General features: G+C 44.2%; 1 protein-coding gene across 5 annotated transcripts; it reads left to right on the top strand.

The window, feature by feature from the left end:
- Window positions 1-3,320: 3,320 nt before the first annotated feature.
- On the top strand, window positions 3,321-15,257 carry znf341 (zinc finger protein 341). Of its 5 annotated transcripts, none has more exons than XM_061257798.1 (15): window positions 3,321-3,373; window positions 5,004-5,114; window positions 6,236-6,426; window positions 6,776-6,925; window positions 7,670-7,885; window positions 8,037-8,214; window positions 8,672-8,765; window positions 9,232-9,437; window positions 10,137-10,327; window positions 10,510-10,718; window positions 12,153-12,249; window positions 12,344-12,476; window positions 12,976-13,087; window positions 13,608-13,678; window positions 13,769-15,257. In XM_061257798.1, the coding sequence occupies exons 1-15, from the start codon at window positions 3,343-3,345 to the stop codon at window positions 14,329-14,331; spliced, it is 2,553 nt and encodes an 850-aa protein (XP_061113782.1). In that variant the 5' UTR covers window positions 3,321-3,342; the 3' UTR covers window positions 14,332-15,257. The 5 variants fall into 5 exon arrangements, with proteins under 5 accessions (XP_061113782.1, XP_061113781.1, XP_061113779.1 ...); XM_061257797.1 differs by having other exon boundaries at window positions 6,773-6,925; XM_061257795.1 differs by lacking the exon at window positions 3,321-3,373 and adding an exon at window positions 3,510-3,810 and having other exon boundaries at window positions 6,773-6,925.
- The last annotated feature ends 516 nt before the right edge of the window (window positions 15,258-15,773 follow it).

Genomic DNA, 15,773 nt, shown 5'->3' with positions numbered 1-15,773 from the left:
GGCAAGTAGAAGTAGAAACCTATTAAAATATGCTATTCATAAAAAAAACTAAATACAGTATATCTGCATTTCCACAGAAGAAGTCTGGCATGTGAAAATGAGCTGAAATGCAGGGAAATATCTGGTCACCTGATCTTACTATGTAGTAATTGCAGCACCTTTTATACATAGCTCGATTAAAATAAAAAAGAACAGTTCAGTAATCAGAAAGGGCCTGGTAGACCAAGAAAGACCACTACAGTTGATGAACAAGGATAATGACCAATATAATAACCCCCAAACACCTTTCCAACGGATCAAAAACACTCTTTGAAAGGCAGGCTAAGATATTAGTAATTTAGTCAGTCAGTGACTAAGATTCACAGAGCACTCTACAAATACAAATACAGAGGCTAAACTGCAAGGTACGAACCACTGCAAGAACATAATGGCAGGTTACAGTTTACCAAGAAGTCCCTAAATGAGCCTGTGGTGTTCTGGAAAAAGGCCAAAAGAAGTGATGGCAAGAGCAAAATGCAAATGAAAGGAAATAGCATGCACACCAACTGATTTGTCAATGAGACCATCACATACTATGTTTAGAAGAACCTGCACATGGTCTGGTGTTCACTCAAAAGCAAAAATGAATTAATGAATGCAAAGTAATTCAGAAGAGGAGAAGTGATTAAAATAGTAACTGAATTTTAAAAAGCGCACTCACAGGAACTAAAAACCAATCAACTTCCTTGGTTCTCTTTGTACGGCATGACACATTGATTTTTCTTGAAGAATTAATCACAGCAAATGTATTATAAATATGAAAGCACTTCTTGAAAGCAAGAATCTGTCACATCAGAATAAATCCACAGATAAAGTACATTCCAATCCGATATATTGTTGTATAAAATAAAATATAAAAATCAGAAATTTACACACTTTACTGATCAGTGCTGAACAGGCTTGTGATTGTTGTACATGAGAATAAAGACTAGTCGTATAAATTAGTATTTTTTTGTATATTATTGTGTGTGTGCATTTGGGTCTGAGAGATGGCATTGTAATGGCAGTGTAGAATCAGGCAGAAGACCCTCTCTCTTTGGCTATTGTGTGGGTGTGTGTGTCTCTGTGTGTGTTTCTCAGGCACAGTAATGTCACTGTCGTGCATAATCAGACCATCTCTATTGCTGTACATAAGAAATTAGCATCAGACGCTCAGTTCCAGACTGCTCCTACGTAGCTCAGCACTGCCCTCTGTTTTCATCTTCTTTAGCACAGGACTGTGTCACATGCCCTGTTGCCATAGCAACCCAGGACTGGCAGCTTAGAAACTCAGCTCTCTCAGATTGTTGTGTGTGCTACCCTCTACTGGTGACTTAAGAGGCTGGAACACTTAGAAGTAATGTTAAAAATGTTCTTTTTTATATGATTTCATTCACTGCTATGGTCGTAATACACCTTACAGGCATGTTCAAAGATCATGACATCTACACTTGAAAATGGCTTAAACGAAGTAATACACTTGTACCATATATGATGCTAACTTAATTTTGTTTATTTATAACTAATTTGTGAAAGTAAAAGCCTACAAATACAAATCAATGTAGGAGAAAATAAAAAATAAGTTGATCTTGCAATGAGAGTCACAAACAGGTAAAAACCTTCTGGATCACTAAGTCACAAGTGTGTGAAAAAATTATACAATTCAACCGTTTTGACTAATGAAACTCACTTTTGCATCTTTTCTAATTGGAATCAAAATTAGGCCTGCTATCTTTTATTCAGTAGCCTAAAGTGCAGGGGCTCCCAATGAATTTTCTGCCCAGAACACTTTCTAGGGTTCAGAAGCACCAACACGACCCGCTGACCCCTCCCTTATTTAAAGACATAGGCTACGGAGAAGAGCGGAGTTTATTTTGAATAGCTTGTCAATGCTTTTCAGTCATTTGAAATGTATTATTTCCGAGTCCAAATGTGACATTCAATAACCATTTTAATTTTTTATATGAAGGAGCACCACATTTTCACATTTATAGCCTATTTTGGGAAACATTTCAACCAAGGCCTAAACTTTCATTGACATGTTTTTATACCAACTGTGTCATGTAAACAAAACAATTATGGGCATTTTCTAAATTACAATATTTCCTGTACAAAAAAACATAACAATTAATCCATCAATAAAACAAAGACTTTACAAATTGCTCCACAATTCCCCAGCTATTTAGACATTAATCTCAATGACATCAAAAAAATGGACTCTGAAACTTAATTCACTGAGAAATAAAAGTTAATTTGCATATGCCCCTAAAAAAACTAATAAAGGTGATAATTCAATATAATGTTTGTATTTGTGCACACATTCAAAATATAAAATGTAATTTTCATTGGAGGAAAGGATTTTTTTCCCTATTCATCAGTGGTACCTCCCCTTAAATAACAAATGTAATTGACCATGGCAGAGCACAACACTTATTTAACACAAATAAAAACATTTACGTAAGGCTACTAACAGAATGGGAACCCGCAAGGCATGACCACTTCGAAGGTGACAATTAACCTAAACTATAAATTTCATAGTAAAAGCGGCCACCATCGTCACAGGAGAAATGTAAATAATAAAAAAACGGACTTTAAGCCAGAACTTTTTCTTTCATTACCAGGACTCACTAACAGTGTACATGCAAGCCAAAGTTTCTGTCAAAACACACCAGTATTCTGGGGCAAAGCCTAAATTGTTCCAATGGGTTTGTGGTGTCAAACAAACACATGGAATTTGTTTGTTTTCACTTATGTATTGTATTATAACAATGGGCTCTCTGTCTATAGGCAGGATAATTTCAAAACATTACCAAGGGTTATTAACAAATACGAGTTCTGCACCATGCAAGTCTTTTCTTTCACCGTTGTTTTTTAATTAACTATATGTGAACACTACAGGCTCCAAACATACATTACATACAATTGTGGATTATAAGATATAGTCTTGACGCATGACATTTGCAAGCAGAAACAGTGAGCCATGCAAGAGAAGGCATACTACTAGCACCCAGTGTGGAACGTTGTAACACAGCCTGCCCTGCCAATTACAACTAAATGCTAAGTGCATCAAACCACAATTACTTTTCGAAAAATAAATATCAAAAAATAAATTAGGAAGTATCACGACATAATCAATACAACATAGTAAGCCATAACACCTAATAACATTTGTAGTGTGTCAATGGTCAAGCTGGAGAGCGTTCAACACTAACGGTGGGCGCAAAGCTTTGTCGAGCTGTGTTTGTACGCCCCCTACTGTTCAGAGATACAAACTACTTTTATGAATTTCCCAGCATGCTAGATCTGTACACAGAGAACTACAAGATGGCGCAGGCTATATTCGAAGCGCTTGAAGGTAATTTAAAAACACATTTTCTCGTATTTTCAATTGTTTTCCAGTGGTGCAGTTGCATTGTTGTTTGCATCCATTCCCCTTTTATTCAATGCAAGCGTTTCCAGGGTGCGCAGAAGCGCGCAGATTTAGCATGTTTATAAAAAAGTGGATAAAGTACAGTTTTGCGCTGTCAGTGCAATGACAAGGAAAATAAGGGCGTTTTCTTCAGAAATACTCGACAGTTCATCAGCTGCGATTGAGTTCTAGCAAGTGTGGGTGCTTTGGTTCCATTGTAACGGTTTATCAAGGGCTGCTGGTACCTTGCCTCTTCTGTAAGAGAAGAGGGGGTAAGATCTACTGAAACAACAGCCGCTGGAACTGCACCGGGAAAAATGGCAGGAAGGAGACAGGCATGTTGTTGGAAAAGCTGCAGCCGATCGGGTCCTCCATTCCCAAGGGTTAGAATAACTGCTCGCTGCAACAACCATTCTTTCTGCATTTCTCACTGAATTCGAAAAGACAAATATAAATTAGGCTAATTGAGTTGCTGATATTCTGTAGCAATCTGTTAATATTTCGACAGTATTAACGTTCTAGAAGCTCAGTTCATCGCCTTACGCAGAAGTTGCTAGAATGCGAACTGCATCTGTTAGTACTACAAGCCAGTCAGCTTGGCAAGCTGGGCATCTGTGGAGCAACCAACCAACACATTTATTCGTGTAAGTTATACGGTGTCGATTCACTAACTTTATAGCTAGCTAGCTAACTGGCATCGAAAGTAATGTTTCAGTTCCGTGATATTAAGAGAACACATTAACGATAACCTTGGAAATTCTTTTACACAAGTTTGCATCCACGACTGCAAGTTTTATAACATTATTTGTTGGACATTTAAGGTGAGTTAACTGTAAGGGTAGATGCTATTTCAGAAACCCTAAAATGATGGGTGCCTAATTTGACGAGCGAGCGAGGCATCAACCCTTTGCACCGTACAATTGCCACATATACACTCAGTGAGCACTTTATTAGGTATTTATTACTTATTTTTTACACTTAAGTCTTCTGCTGCTGTAGCCTACCCACTTAGAGTTTTGACACGTTGTGTGTTCAGAGATACTCTTTTACCACGACTACATACCACCTTCCTGTCAGCTTTGACCAGTCTGGCCCTTCTCTGGCCTCTCATTAACAAGGCATTTCTGGCCACAGAACTGCTACTCAATGGATGTTTTTTCGTTTTTCACTCCATTTTCTGCAAACTCTAGAAACTGTTGTGTGTGAAAATCCCTGGAAATCAGCAGTTTCTGAGATACTCAAACCACCCTGCCTGGCACCAACAATCATTCCATGGTCAAAGTCACTCAGATAAAATTTTTTCCCCCATTCTGATGGTTGATGTGACATTTACTGAAGCTCCTGACCTGTAGCTGCATGATTTTATGCATTGCACTACTGCCACACGATTGGCTGATTAGATAATCGCATGAATACGTAGGTGCACTGTACAGGTGTTCCAAATGATGTGCTCAGTGAGCGTATGTACAGCAAGCTACCTTTACATTGTATTGATCCAGCTCAACGGTGTCCATGTAGTGTAAGCTGCCCCCCCCACCCCCAGTATTATTGGGTATTAATCATGGTTCCTTTGCAGGGATGGACAATCAGACTGTTCTGGCTGTACAGTCTCTGCTGGACGGGCAGGGAGGAGTTCCAGATCCCAGCAACCAGAACGGGACAGGAAATGCCACCATACAACCTATGGGTGGGTGTGCTTACATGACTAATAATACCTGACAATACCATATCCAAGAACTATTACTTATTACCTTCAATTAAAAATGAGTTGTGCTACAATAATTATTTATGTGCCAAATAATGTGTTGCATTACTTTAAATGGAAACGCATCAGATGAATAGCAAAGGGACTAGGCATGCTAGGCTAAATGGATTAGAGAAGATTGTCACAATTGCATAGCATAGGCACTGCACATCAGTAACGGGAACTTATCTGCCTTAAGCTTGATTTTTACTTTGTCAGACACTAAGAGAAAATAGTTGTGCATGTACTGCCAGTACTGCTTGTGCAGCAGCAGTGCACTGCCAAATCTGCGCCACATCAATGGCACTGCTGTTATAATTCACAGGAGATGCACAGCCTTGGAGTGATGTTATTTTATGATCACGCAGGCTATTATTTCAATGTCCTAATGGACCGGAAACACAGACCCCGTAGCTTCTGAGTTGATTGATAACGCTTTGGCTAATCCAGCATTCTAAGATGTAAGCCTTTTTTTTTTTGTAGCCAACGATGCATTAAACCTCATCTCACATAGACTACAGTAGAATGGAAAATACCATAATAATGTAGCCAAATTCATTATAGACTTATTGGGTATACACGTTGGTCTGAGTAGGTTATCATTATAAAGGCAAAATGCAAGTTCAACTTTTGTTGTTTTGACTGGCCTGCTCCATGTTCATGCTCACTAGCATGTCTAGGTCTCTTGGACCTAGCAACAGTGATTTTATCTTCTAGCTTAATGTTAGTTTGTACCTTCTCCAAATGTTTGTTGAGGTTAGATGGAGTGATTTTGGCTGTTGACAGTTCCTTAGTGCCTGGACAGAGATAGTGTTTCATAATGATATTCTTGCCTTTTTCATTGATGAAATTAAGTAATGTTCATGTTTCCATTGATTAAATTATAAAAAGCTTTTAAAGGTAGAGTAATGCCTTACTCTACGGCGTCCTCGATATTTAAAATTTGTGTGGAATTGGAGATGCAAAATTAATAATCATAATTTTTTTAATGCCTGGGTGGTGTGAATAATCGGCGGTGTGTTTTTGAGAGCGTTCCTCTAAACCGCTTCGATTGACTCGTGCAGACGACGAGGATGTGTTCCTGTGCGGAAAGTGCAAGAAGCAGTTTAACTCCCTGCCCGCCTTCATGACCCACAAGAGGGAGCAGTGCCAGTCTAACGGACCCTCCCTCGCCACCGTTTCCCTGGCCTCCAGCAACGCCTACACCCCCGTGCCCTCCATCAGCTCCGTGCCACAGACCCCCGCCAACCGACAGGTAGGCCCAGCCGGCCAGCGTCACCCTGTGCTGACCTGCTGTCACTGGCCCCTGTGAGGGTACGATCTGAGTGTTGAAGCCTATCAGGGTTGCTTGTCAGGGTTGCCCTTCCAGTCAAGAAAAATAATCGGATTCATTTTCATGAAGGAAGTGTGGGTTCTAGGGAGTGTGGGTTTTTTAGCTTCATTTAGGCTAATGGTTGCTGGTACCTTGCCTGTCCTGAAAGGCAGGAGGGAGGTTGAAGTTCTGAAGTAGCTGAAGTTACTGTGGACCGAGTGTGACATGCTGCTGTTATAGCTGGGACACTTCTGATGGCCTGTACCCATATCCTCCGCCCTCCCCGTAGCAGGTGTCTACCTACATCACAGTGCCGCAGTCCCCACTCACCCACACCCTGGTGCAGGGGAACGTTCTGGTCAGCGATGACGTCCTGATGTCCGCCATCTCGGCGTTCACCTCCATGGACCAGCCTATGGCCGCCATGCAGCCCCCCATTCAGGTGAGCGTGACCAAGGAGGAGAACCACGGTGTCCTCCACTACGGTCAGCTCCTTTTGTGGTCTGTTTTCATGACCCGGACTTTTGGCGCCTGCATTTTGTCCATGCTTCTGTTCTTCCATGTTCATAGTTATTAAATCAGGATTAAGACTGAGTATCAGCAAAGTATCCACTTTTTACATTACAGTACATTATAGGCATTTGGCAGACACTCTTATCCAGAGCGACGTACAACAAAGTGCTAACCATAACCAGGTTGCGCTGAAAGACCCTAGAGGGAAGTTCAGTTTCAAGTGTTAAGAACACGACTAAGATAAGGACTTGGGCCTTGTAGATTAATTTTATAATGGATTATATCTATAAAACAATTTTTATACAACACAGTGCGGAAGAATGATACACACGTAACGTCAAAAACAAGCAGCTTACATAGCCAAATAAAAGGCAATCCTAGAAAACACAATTCTAGTAATAATGACACACACTATTGTGAGAACTTATTGGTTCCGTGTAAATCAATGTAGTTGCTTCGTTCCTGGTTGGAATTGGCAGTCGTGTTTCAACTGCATTACTATAGCCCTGATTGTAGGTGTTGTTGCTATGGTAACTATGGACGTTTTTGTCTCCACCACATCCCTTTCGCAAATATTCATAACAAATTGGTCAACAGCGGTAGAACCAGATCAGGAAGCAGAGGTGAGGATCTGGGTGCTTATTAATGTATTTGACCGTCCTTTGCCAAACAGAGCAACCTGAGCATGCACACAGGGTCCTCGTACCTTCAGCACCATCAGCACCCTTCCCACCCGCTCCCGCCCGGCCAGACACAGCCGCTGTCCTCCCAGGTGCAGTCCAGCAACAGCAACTCCGTCGTTCAGGTCTACAGCACACTGCCCCCTATGGCCGGGGGTGGAAGTACAGAGGTTCAAACTCTGGGGCTGCAGCCATTCCAGCAGGTGCAGGTAGGGTTCCTCAAGCAAGGCCATTTTAAGAATACTCAGGACTCTAGCATTGCAGTTGTGTGGGAGACTCGATGGATGGATGGCATCTTTAGTAGAGGGAGCTCACTCACAGTTTGGTGTTAACCCCTGTGTGGTTTACCCTTGGTTACAGATCCCAAGTCAGTGTGTGGACAGTCCGCCCTTCACCACCCCACCCGTGTACAGCCCGGGAAAGCAGGGCTCCAAAACGAAGACGTGCAGCATCACGGCCAACCTGGCTGAACTCGGGGACTTCCACAAGACGGGCCCCCAGAGGCGCGCCAAAAACGACAGCGGAAACGGACAGGAGGGTATGGTCAGAGAGGACGGAGTTTTCCCCTTATCTTTCCTTTTATTTATTTATTTATTTTCCGGCTCAAGTCAACATGGTTGGTGGGAGACTCGCTCACTAGCCACGCTTTTATATTTTAACAGGCACATTTTCTCCCCCAGAAGTCTTTTTTTTTTTTTCTCCTCCTATTTAGACCTTTTCTGTTAGCACATTGTTTTCCTTTAGCCCTCTGTGATGCTAATCTCCTTAAAAAACAGTGTTTAAACTGTGAGAATTTTGGGTTTAGTTCACTTTAATTTCAGTGTGTTTTTTCACACACGGGTAATACAGTTTTTGTGTGCAGTGAGGAATATTTAATATATTAATGAGTTTCTAGTTGGTGGCGTTGTGTTTCCAGTTAATTACCCTTTAGATTTGCATTTTAAATCTCATAAGGGTATGTGGAAATCTTGGCTCTTCCTGTCCTTATCTTCCAGTGGGACAGGTGAAGGGGAAAGCCCAAAAGCTAAAGTGCAACTTCTGCGAAAAAACCTTCACCAAGAACTTTGATCTCCAGCAGCACATCCGCAGGTAACGGCTCAACTTTTCCAAGTGCTCTTACAAAAGTCTTTATTTATGGCAGTGCTGAAGCTTTTAGCTGCATTCCCAGTGTTTGCCAAAGCGTGAGGTTTCTCCACAGGCTTCAGTTCCAGAGCTTCAATGGAGGGGCTTTGAGTCCAAGCTTCACACCGAAGCATAACCTGAGAACCCTCGGCCTAGTCACATGACCCGAGAGCCCTTGGCGTAGTGAGGGTCCTCTGCATAGTCACACGACCTGAGGGCCCTCTAACATAGTCGCATGACCTGAGGGCCCTCTAACATAGTCGCATGACCTGAGGGCCCTCTAACATAGTCGCATGACCTGAGGGCCCTCTAACATAGTCGCATGACCTGAGGGCCCTCTAACATAGTCGCATGACCCAAGGGCCCTCGGCGTAGTCACATGACCTGAGAGCCTGCGGCGTGGTCACATGACCTGAGGGCGCTCTTCCTGCAGCCACACCGGGGAGAAGCCCTTCCAGTGCATCGTGTGCGGCCGAGCGTTTGCGCAGAAGTCCAATGTGAAAAAGCACATGCAGACGCACAAGGTTTGGCCGTCGGGCACCGTCAGGACCGTGTCCCGCCTGCCAATCACCGTCAAAGTGGTACCGCTGTGTGCCGAGGAAGACTCCGAGCAGCCCGGCGAGGAGGAGGATGACCCAGGTAACCCACACACGCGTGCACAGAGACAGAGACAGAGACAGAGACAGAGACAGAGACAGAGACAGAGACAGAGACAGAGACAGAGACACGCACATACACACACTTCACAGTGGTCTCCCAAGCACCTCAGGTCCTCCATTTTAGAAAACAACAGAGGTTCTGACAGAAAGGTTCAGACAAGCGTTTACCTTTGAAATCAGAATCCACATTCTACTCGAAATGTGGAGGCAGTTTAGATTGGAGTTTACAGAGCCGATCCTGCGATAGCGGAGAAGGATGATGAAGGCCATTTCCACACTGCTTTATTGGTCGGTTATGATGTATTACTGTGGCACATTCTTCGATTTGGAGCCAATGTGACTTTGAATATACTTTAACAAAGAGCCCTTTAAAAAAACATTTTGTTGCTCACATGGTTTTATGGTTGTTCTTATCTAGTTTTTATGTTTTTTAGTGTTCAGTACTCTTCTTTTACTATTATTTTTGACTTTGTTCTCATTTGTGTTTGTATATAGCTCATTTTAATACTGCTCCATTATGTTTTGTTTAAATTGCCTTTTTATGTTCTATCATGTATTTATTTTACTCTAAAGTATTTGGGGCCCAAATTCATTGTACAAATATGTGCTGTACATATAATTGTAAATTATTTTGAATAGCTGTTCTCTTATTGGCCTGTTTGACTGGCGGTTGTTTCAGGGGAGCTGGTGGAGAGGGAGGGGGAGCCGCACACTGAGGTGGAGGGGCAGGGCGACGCAAAGCAACCTGGGAAAGCAAAGAGCAAGCAGATCATCCTGATCGACAGCTCATACCAGTGCCAGTTCTGCGCCGGGAAGTTCAGCACCTACTTCCAGCTAAAATCTCACATGACCCAGCACAAGGACGAGCAGGTATCCCCGAGGGCTGGGGAGGGGCTTACAGTACACCTGTTCTATCCTGTCTGCTCCTCTCTCAGGTCTACAAGTCCTGTCCTCTCCTCTCCCCTCCCCTCTCTCAGGTCTTTTAAGTCGTGTCCTCTCCTCTCTCCTCTCTAATGTCTTTAAGTCCTGTTCTCTCCTCTCTCCTCTCTCAGGTGTATAAGTGTGTGCTGAAGTCCTGCTCACTCACCTTCCAGAAGCTGGACCTGTTCCTGGAGCACATCCGCACGCACCAGGAGCAGCTGACCTACCGCTGCCACCTGTGCAGTAAGGTGTTCCCCTCTCTCTTTGAGCTGGGGGTGCACCAGTACTCCCACAGCTTCTGTCCCCAACAGAGCCCCCGCAAGGAGCCCACCTTCCACAGGTCAGTAACACACCCCAAAATTCACCCAGAACCTAACCCTTACCCTATCCCATACAAGGACCTGTTTAGGTCAGTGCCACACTCGTCATCTAACCCCCTAACTTCTACCCCCTTACCCTGTCCTGCGCAAGGAGCCCACTTTCCTCAGGCAGGCACAACTCCCCAAAATCCAAACCCCAACCTAATGCTAACCCTGTCCACACGAGGAGTCCATCTTCCACAAGTACGAACAACACCACAAAACTTAACCATCACACCTAAACTTACCACCCCTCATGTTTATTTTCATCTCGCCTGTGTTGGGCTGATAGTGGATGTTGTATCTCACACAGGTGTATTAGTCTTGGGCTGATAGTGGATGTTGTAACACATTGGTATTTTACAGTGTTGGGCTGATAGTGGATGTTGTATCTCACACAGGTGTGTTACAGTATTGGGCTGATAGTTGATGTTGTATCTTACACAGATGTATTAGTCTTGGGCTGATAGTGGATGATGTATCTCATACAGGCATATTACATTGTTGGGCTGATAGCGGATGTTGTCACACCGGTGTGTTACAGTATTGGGCTGATAGTTGATGTTGTATCTTACACAGGTGTATTAGTCTTGGGCTGATAGTGGATGATGTATCTCATACAGGCATATTACATTGTTGGGCTGATAGCGGATGTTGTCACACCGGTGTTTTACAGTGTTGGACCGATAGTTGATGTTGTATCTTACACAGGTGTATTAGTCTTGGGCTGATAGTGGATGTTGTAACACACTGGTGTTTTACAGTGTTGGGCTGATAGTGGATGTTGTATCTCACACAGGTGTATTAGTCTTGGGCTGATAGTGGATGTTGTAACACATTGGTATTTTACAGTGTTGGGCTGATAGTGGATGTTGTATCTCACACAGGTGTGTTACAGTATTGGGCTGATAGTTGATGTTGTATCTTACACAGGTGTATTAGTCTTGGGCTGATAGTGGATGATGTATCTCATACAGGCATATTACATTGTTGGGCTGATAGCGGATGTTGTCACACCGGTGTGTTACAGTATTGGGCTGATAGTTGATGTTGTATCTTACACAGGTGTATTAGTCTTGGGCTGATAGTGGATGATGTATCTCATACAGGCATATTACATTGTTGGGCTGATAGCGGATGTTGTCACACCGGTGTTTTACAGTGTTGGACCGATAGTTGATGTTGTATCTTACACAGGTGTATTAGTCTTGGGCTGATAGTGGATGTTGTAACACACTGGTGTTTTACAGTGTTGGGCTGATAGTGGATGTTGTATCTCACACAGGTGTATTAATGTTGGGCTGATAGTGGATGTTGTAACACACCAGTGTTTCACAGTGTTGGGCTGATAGCGGATGTTGTAACACTGGTGTATCATAGTGTTGAACTGATAGTGGATGTTGTATCTCACACAGGTGCATTAAATGCCAGAGCAGGTACTCCACACAGGAAGCCCTGGAGCAACACCTCCAGACTGCCTCACACAACTTCCCCTGTCCGCACTGCCAAAAGGTGGGCCTCGCAAACCACAAAACACAAAAGCACGCCATTTGCCAGGTCGCCGCTGGTGGACAGATCTGATTGGCTGCCTGCCTGTTCCCTCCAGGTCTTCCCCTGTGAAAGGTACTTCAGAAGGCATCTCCCCACCCATGGCATCGGCGGGAAGTTTAAGTGCCAGATCTGCAAGAAGTTCTTCAAGACAGAGCATTACCTCAAACTGCATACTCGCATACATTCAGGTGAGAGAACCACAACAGACACTCATACTCATACTCACACTCACACACACACACACACAGAGGTAGATCCCAGAGAATTGTCAGAAAATGTTCTTAACCACAATACAGGATCATGTGAAATGAGGTTTTATCTTTAACATAATTAATTATCTGCTGCAGTCCAAACTGAAGTACCATCTGAAAGTGTTCAGTTACTACTTAATGTACAGTCTTAATGACCTGTGCCACACTGTTACTAAGAGTCTTAATGTACATCAGTAAGGGTCCAGTGCCACACTGTTATTAAAGTCTAAACACTGTTACTGGAGGTCATTAGGTAGCAGCGGTGCTTTCTGTGGGAATTTGAGCACGTCACCCAGTTCAACATCCCTGCACTTCCCCGATGTCTCACGGGATGTGTGCTGTGCTAGCCACAGTGAGCCGGGACGGTGTTTTGACGTCTTGACTAAAGGCAGATCTGTGGCCTTTAATCACTTTCTTGCCGTTTCTGGCCGCGCAGGCGAGAAACCCTACAAGTGCACCGTGTGCGAGGCCACCTTCAACCGCAAGGACAAGGTGAAGAGGCACATGCTGATCCACGAGCCCTTTAAGAAGTACAAGTGCCCTTTCAGGTCAGTGTCCTGACCCCACACTGTGAGCTCCCACTTCCTGCGGGAATGTACCGGGGTTGACATCCAGGCAGGAACATCCCCTTTATAACACTGCAGGGCCACTTTTATATGTGAATGTGCCCTTCTCCAATGAGCAATAAATCGCTAAAAAGGCAATAAAGATATTACTGGTTAATCTGCACTTTGGTTTAATGCTGTTTTATCACAAAATATCAGTTTATAAGAATATTTTTATAGTCAACTAATGCCTTGGGTTAGTTACTCTTTGTTGAAAGGCTCAATTTCTTCCGTAATTAATTTACCCAACTTATACTGTTTAATAAAATATATACATACTTTTTCAATTGTAAAGCACCATTCATATATAGACTGCAGCTCTAAATGTGCTTTCAATAATAAAATAAGTATGAAATCATTCATAGAACTGACAATAGTAACAAATGTATCTGATTTCTGAATGCTTGACGGTCAGAATCTTGCCTTGGGGATCTGTTTTTCTCACCGAAACCATCCTCTGCAGGACTCACGTTGGATGCACTAAAGAGTTCAACAGACCAGATAAACTCAAAGCCCACATACTGTCCCATTCCGGTAAGTGAAGGAACCAATTATGAAATGCTCACCTTCGTTTATGCAGAGAGACCCCTGCTTGCAAAAACAGGATGTTGTGTTCCTCGGCAGGGATCAAGCCGTATAAGTGCCAGTTCTGCCAGAAGGCCTTCAGCCGTCGAGCCCACATGCTGGAGCACCAGCGCTCGCACACCGACAACTACCGCTTCCGCTGCCCCGCCTGCAACAAGGGCTTCACCCGCCAGAAGTACTACAGGGACCACAAGTGCCCGCAGGCCCGGGGCGGCGATACCACCGCGGCCGACAAGAGGTCCGGCCGCAGGAGGCCGGGCCAGGGCAGGAGCGGGCCAGTCGCGGGGGTGGGGACCATCCGGGAGGAGGCGGGAGAGGGCAGGAGGGTGACCGAGATGGAGGAGGTGCAAGCAGAAGAAGAGGAGGAGGAGGAGGAGGAAGAGGAGGAGGAGGAGGAGGAGGAGGAAGATGAGGTGGAAGAAAGTAGCGGGGACCCGCAGGTGGTGCTGTCGGCCGTCGGGGAGGAGAAGGAGGGCATGGGGGGAGAGGAGGAGGAGGATGAGGAGGAGGAACGTGATGAGGAAGACCAGGAGTGTGCGGAGGACCCGGGGCAGAGCGGGCAGTTGCTGACCGTGCCGGTGTACATAGAGACCGTAGACTGAACGCAGCTGATCGGAAGCTGGTGCTGCTCAGGCTTGGTGGGTTTCCCCGCTGGTCCAGGGTCTTACCGTGAAGGTGCGCTGCCCTTGGACTGCTTCCACCCCAGGATATCCTGAGCCGGCTCAAACTGCTACACCAAGGCTGGGGCAGTCCTGTTCCTGGAGGGCTACTACCCGCTTCTGGTTTTATTTTCCACCAGTCACCCTGGTGACTAATTGGCTGTGCACACCAAAGCCAGACCTGTCATTGAGTAGGCAAAATCTTTTATGTAAGGGCACCCAACAGGCTTCAACTGTCCTTTTAGGTTAAGAAATGTGGATGGAACAAAAGCTTGGCAAATCATTTGGTTAATGAACCGATGACAGGGAAGAAGCTGGTTTGACATCAAAAACCAATGCAGTGCTGTGACGTCACTTCCTGCACTCGCAGTCACTTGAAGTCTTGTAGGGAGGGCCCATTGTACTTGAAGTTTACTTACGTGCACTCCTTTGGGGCCAAATTTGCTGCTCTAGGCATTAGCTGGGCGTGAAGGCCGGTACTGGCAAGTCATATAGGCAAAGGAATGAGAGGCATCTTGGACTATGATGGTTTCCTGTGGGTTTCTGTTATCAGAAGCATTTTGAGCCAAAGGGATCAAATGGTACTAAACTCCTCAGCTGTTTTATATTAAAACGTTACAATTTCTGTTGACACCAGTGAGATTATTCTGGGAAACTATTTCTGAAATTACCCGAGCCTCCTTCACATAGAAATTGCAATTTTCTTCCCATTTACATCGCTGCTACACCACTGATGTAAAACCTTTGTGAAGAACATTCCAGATTTAACTGCCATTGAGATGTCATTTTGTCCAGATGATGTTGTATAGTACAATATAACTAAATTAACAGCATGCATTTAAAATGTTTGCAATAAAGATATTGACCAAGATTAGTCTCAGTAGTGCTTTTTCACACTTGTTTGCTAAGCTCCGCTGAAAGTCCTGCGAGAAGTCGTTTGTTTCTTCAAACCCAAGAATCCAGTCAGATGTGCAGAGATTAACCAGAATCTGTTCACAGCTGAACAGCTGTGTGCGTGTGTATACTTGTCATTTTTGGGCAACTGTGTAGTCAGTTTCCTATATGTTTTCTGGTCTATAAAACTTTGTGAAATCAAAAGTGCCCAGATTAGCAAACCCATGAACTCAAAGGGACTTTGGAATATGTTCTTTTCATATGGAGCCACACTTCTTCCAATGCAGCACGGTGCTGTAGTGGTTCTAGCTGCCCTTGTTGACCGTGGTGAAGCTGGGCGGCTGCTGGGTTGAGTGCTGGGCAACTGGGTGCTGCACTGCAGTAAGTGGAGGACAGAAACCAGCTGGGACTGGTCTGAGGACCTACAGTATAGGAGGTCCTGGTTCAGCAAAGTCTGCCCTTAAACTTTATAGTAATGAATTAAAATCCAG

The sequence above is a fragment of the Conger conger genome, chromosome 10 (assembly GCF_963514075.1).
Source record: "Conger conger chromosome 10, fConCon1.1, whole genome shotgun sequence".
In the NCBI taxonomy this organism is placed as follows: Eukaryota; Metazoa; Chordata; class Actinopteri; order Anguilliformes; family Congridae; genus Conger; species Conger conger.
The sequence above is the reverse complement of the archived record's forward strand: the minus strand, read 5'-3'. Positions and strand labels throughout refer to the sequence as shown.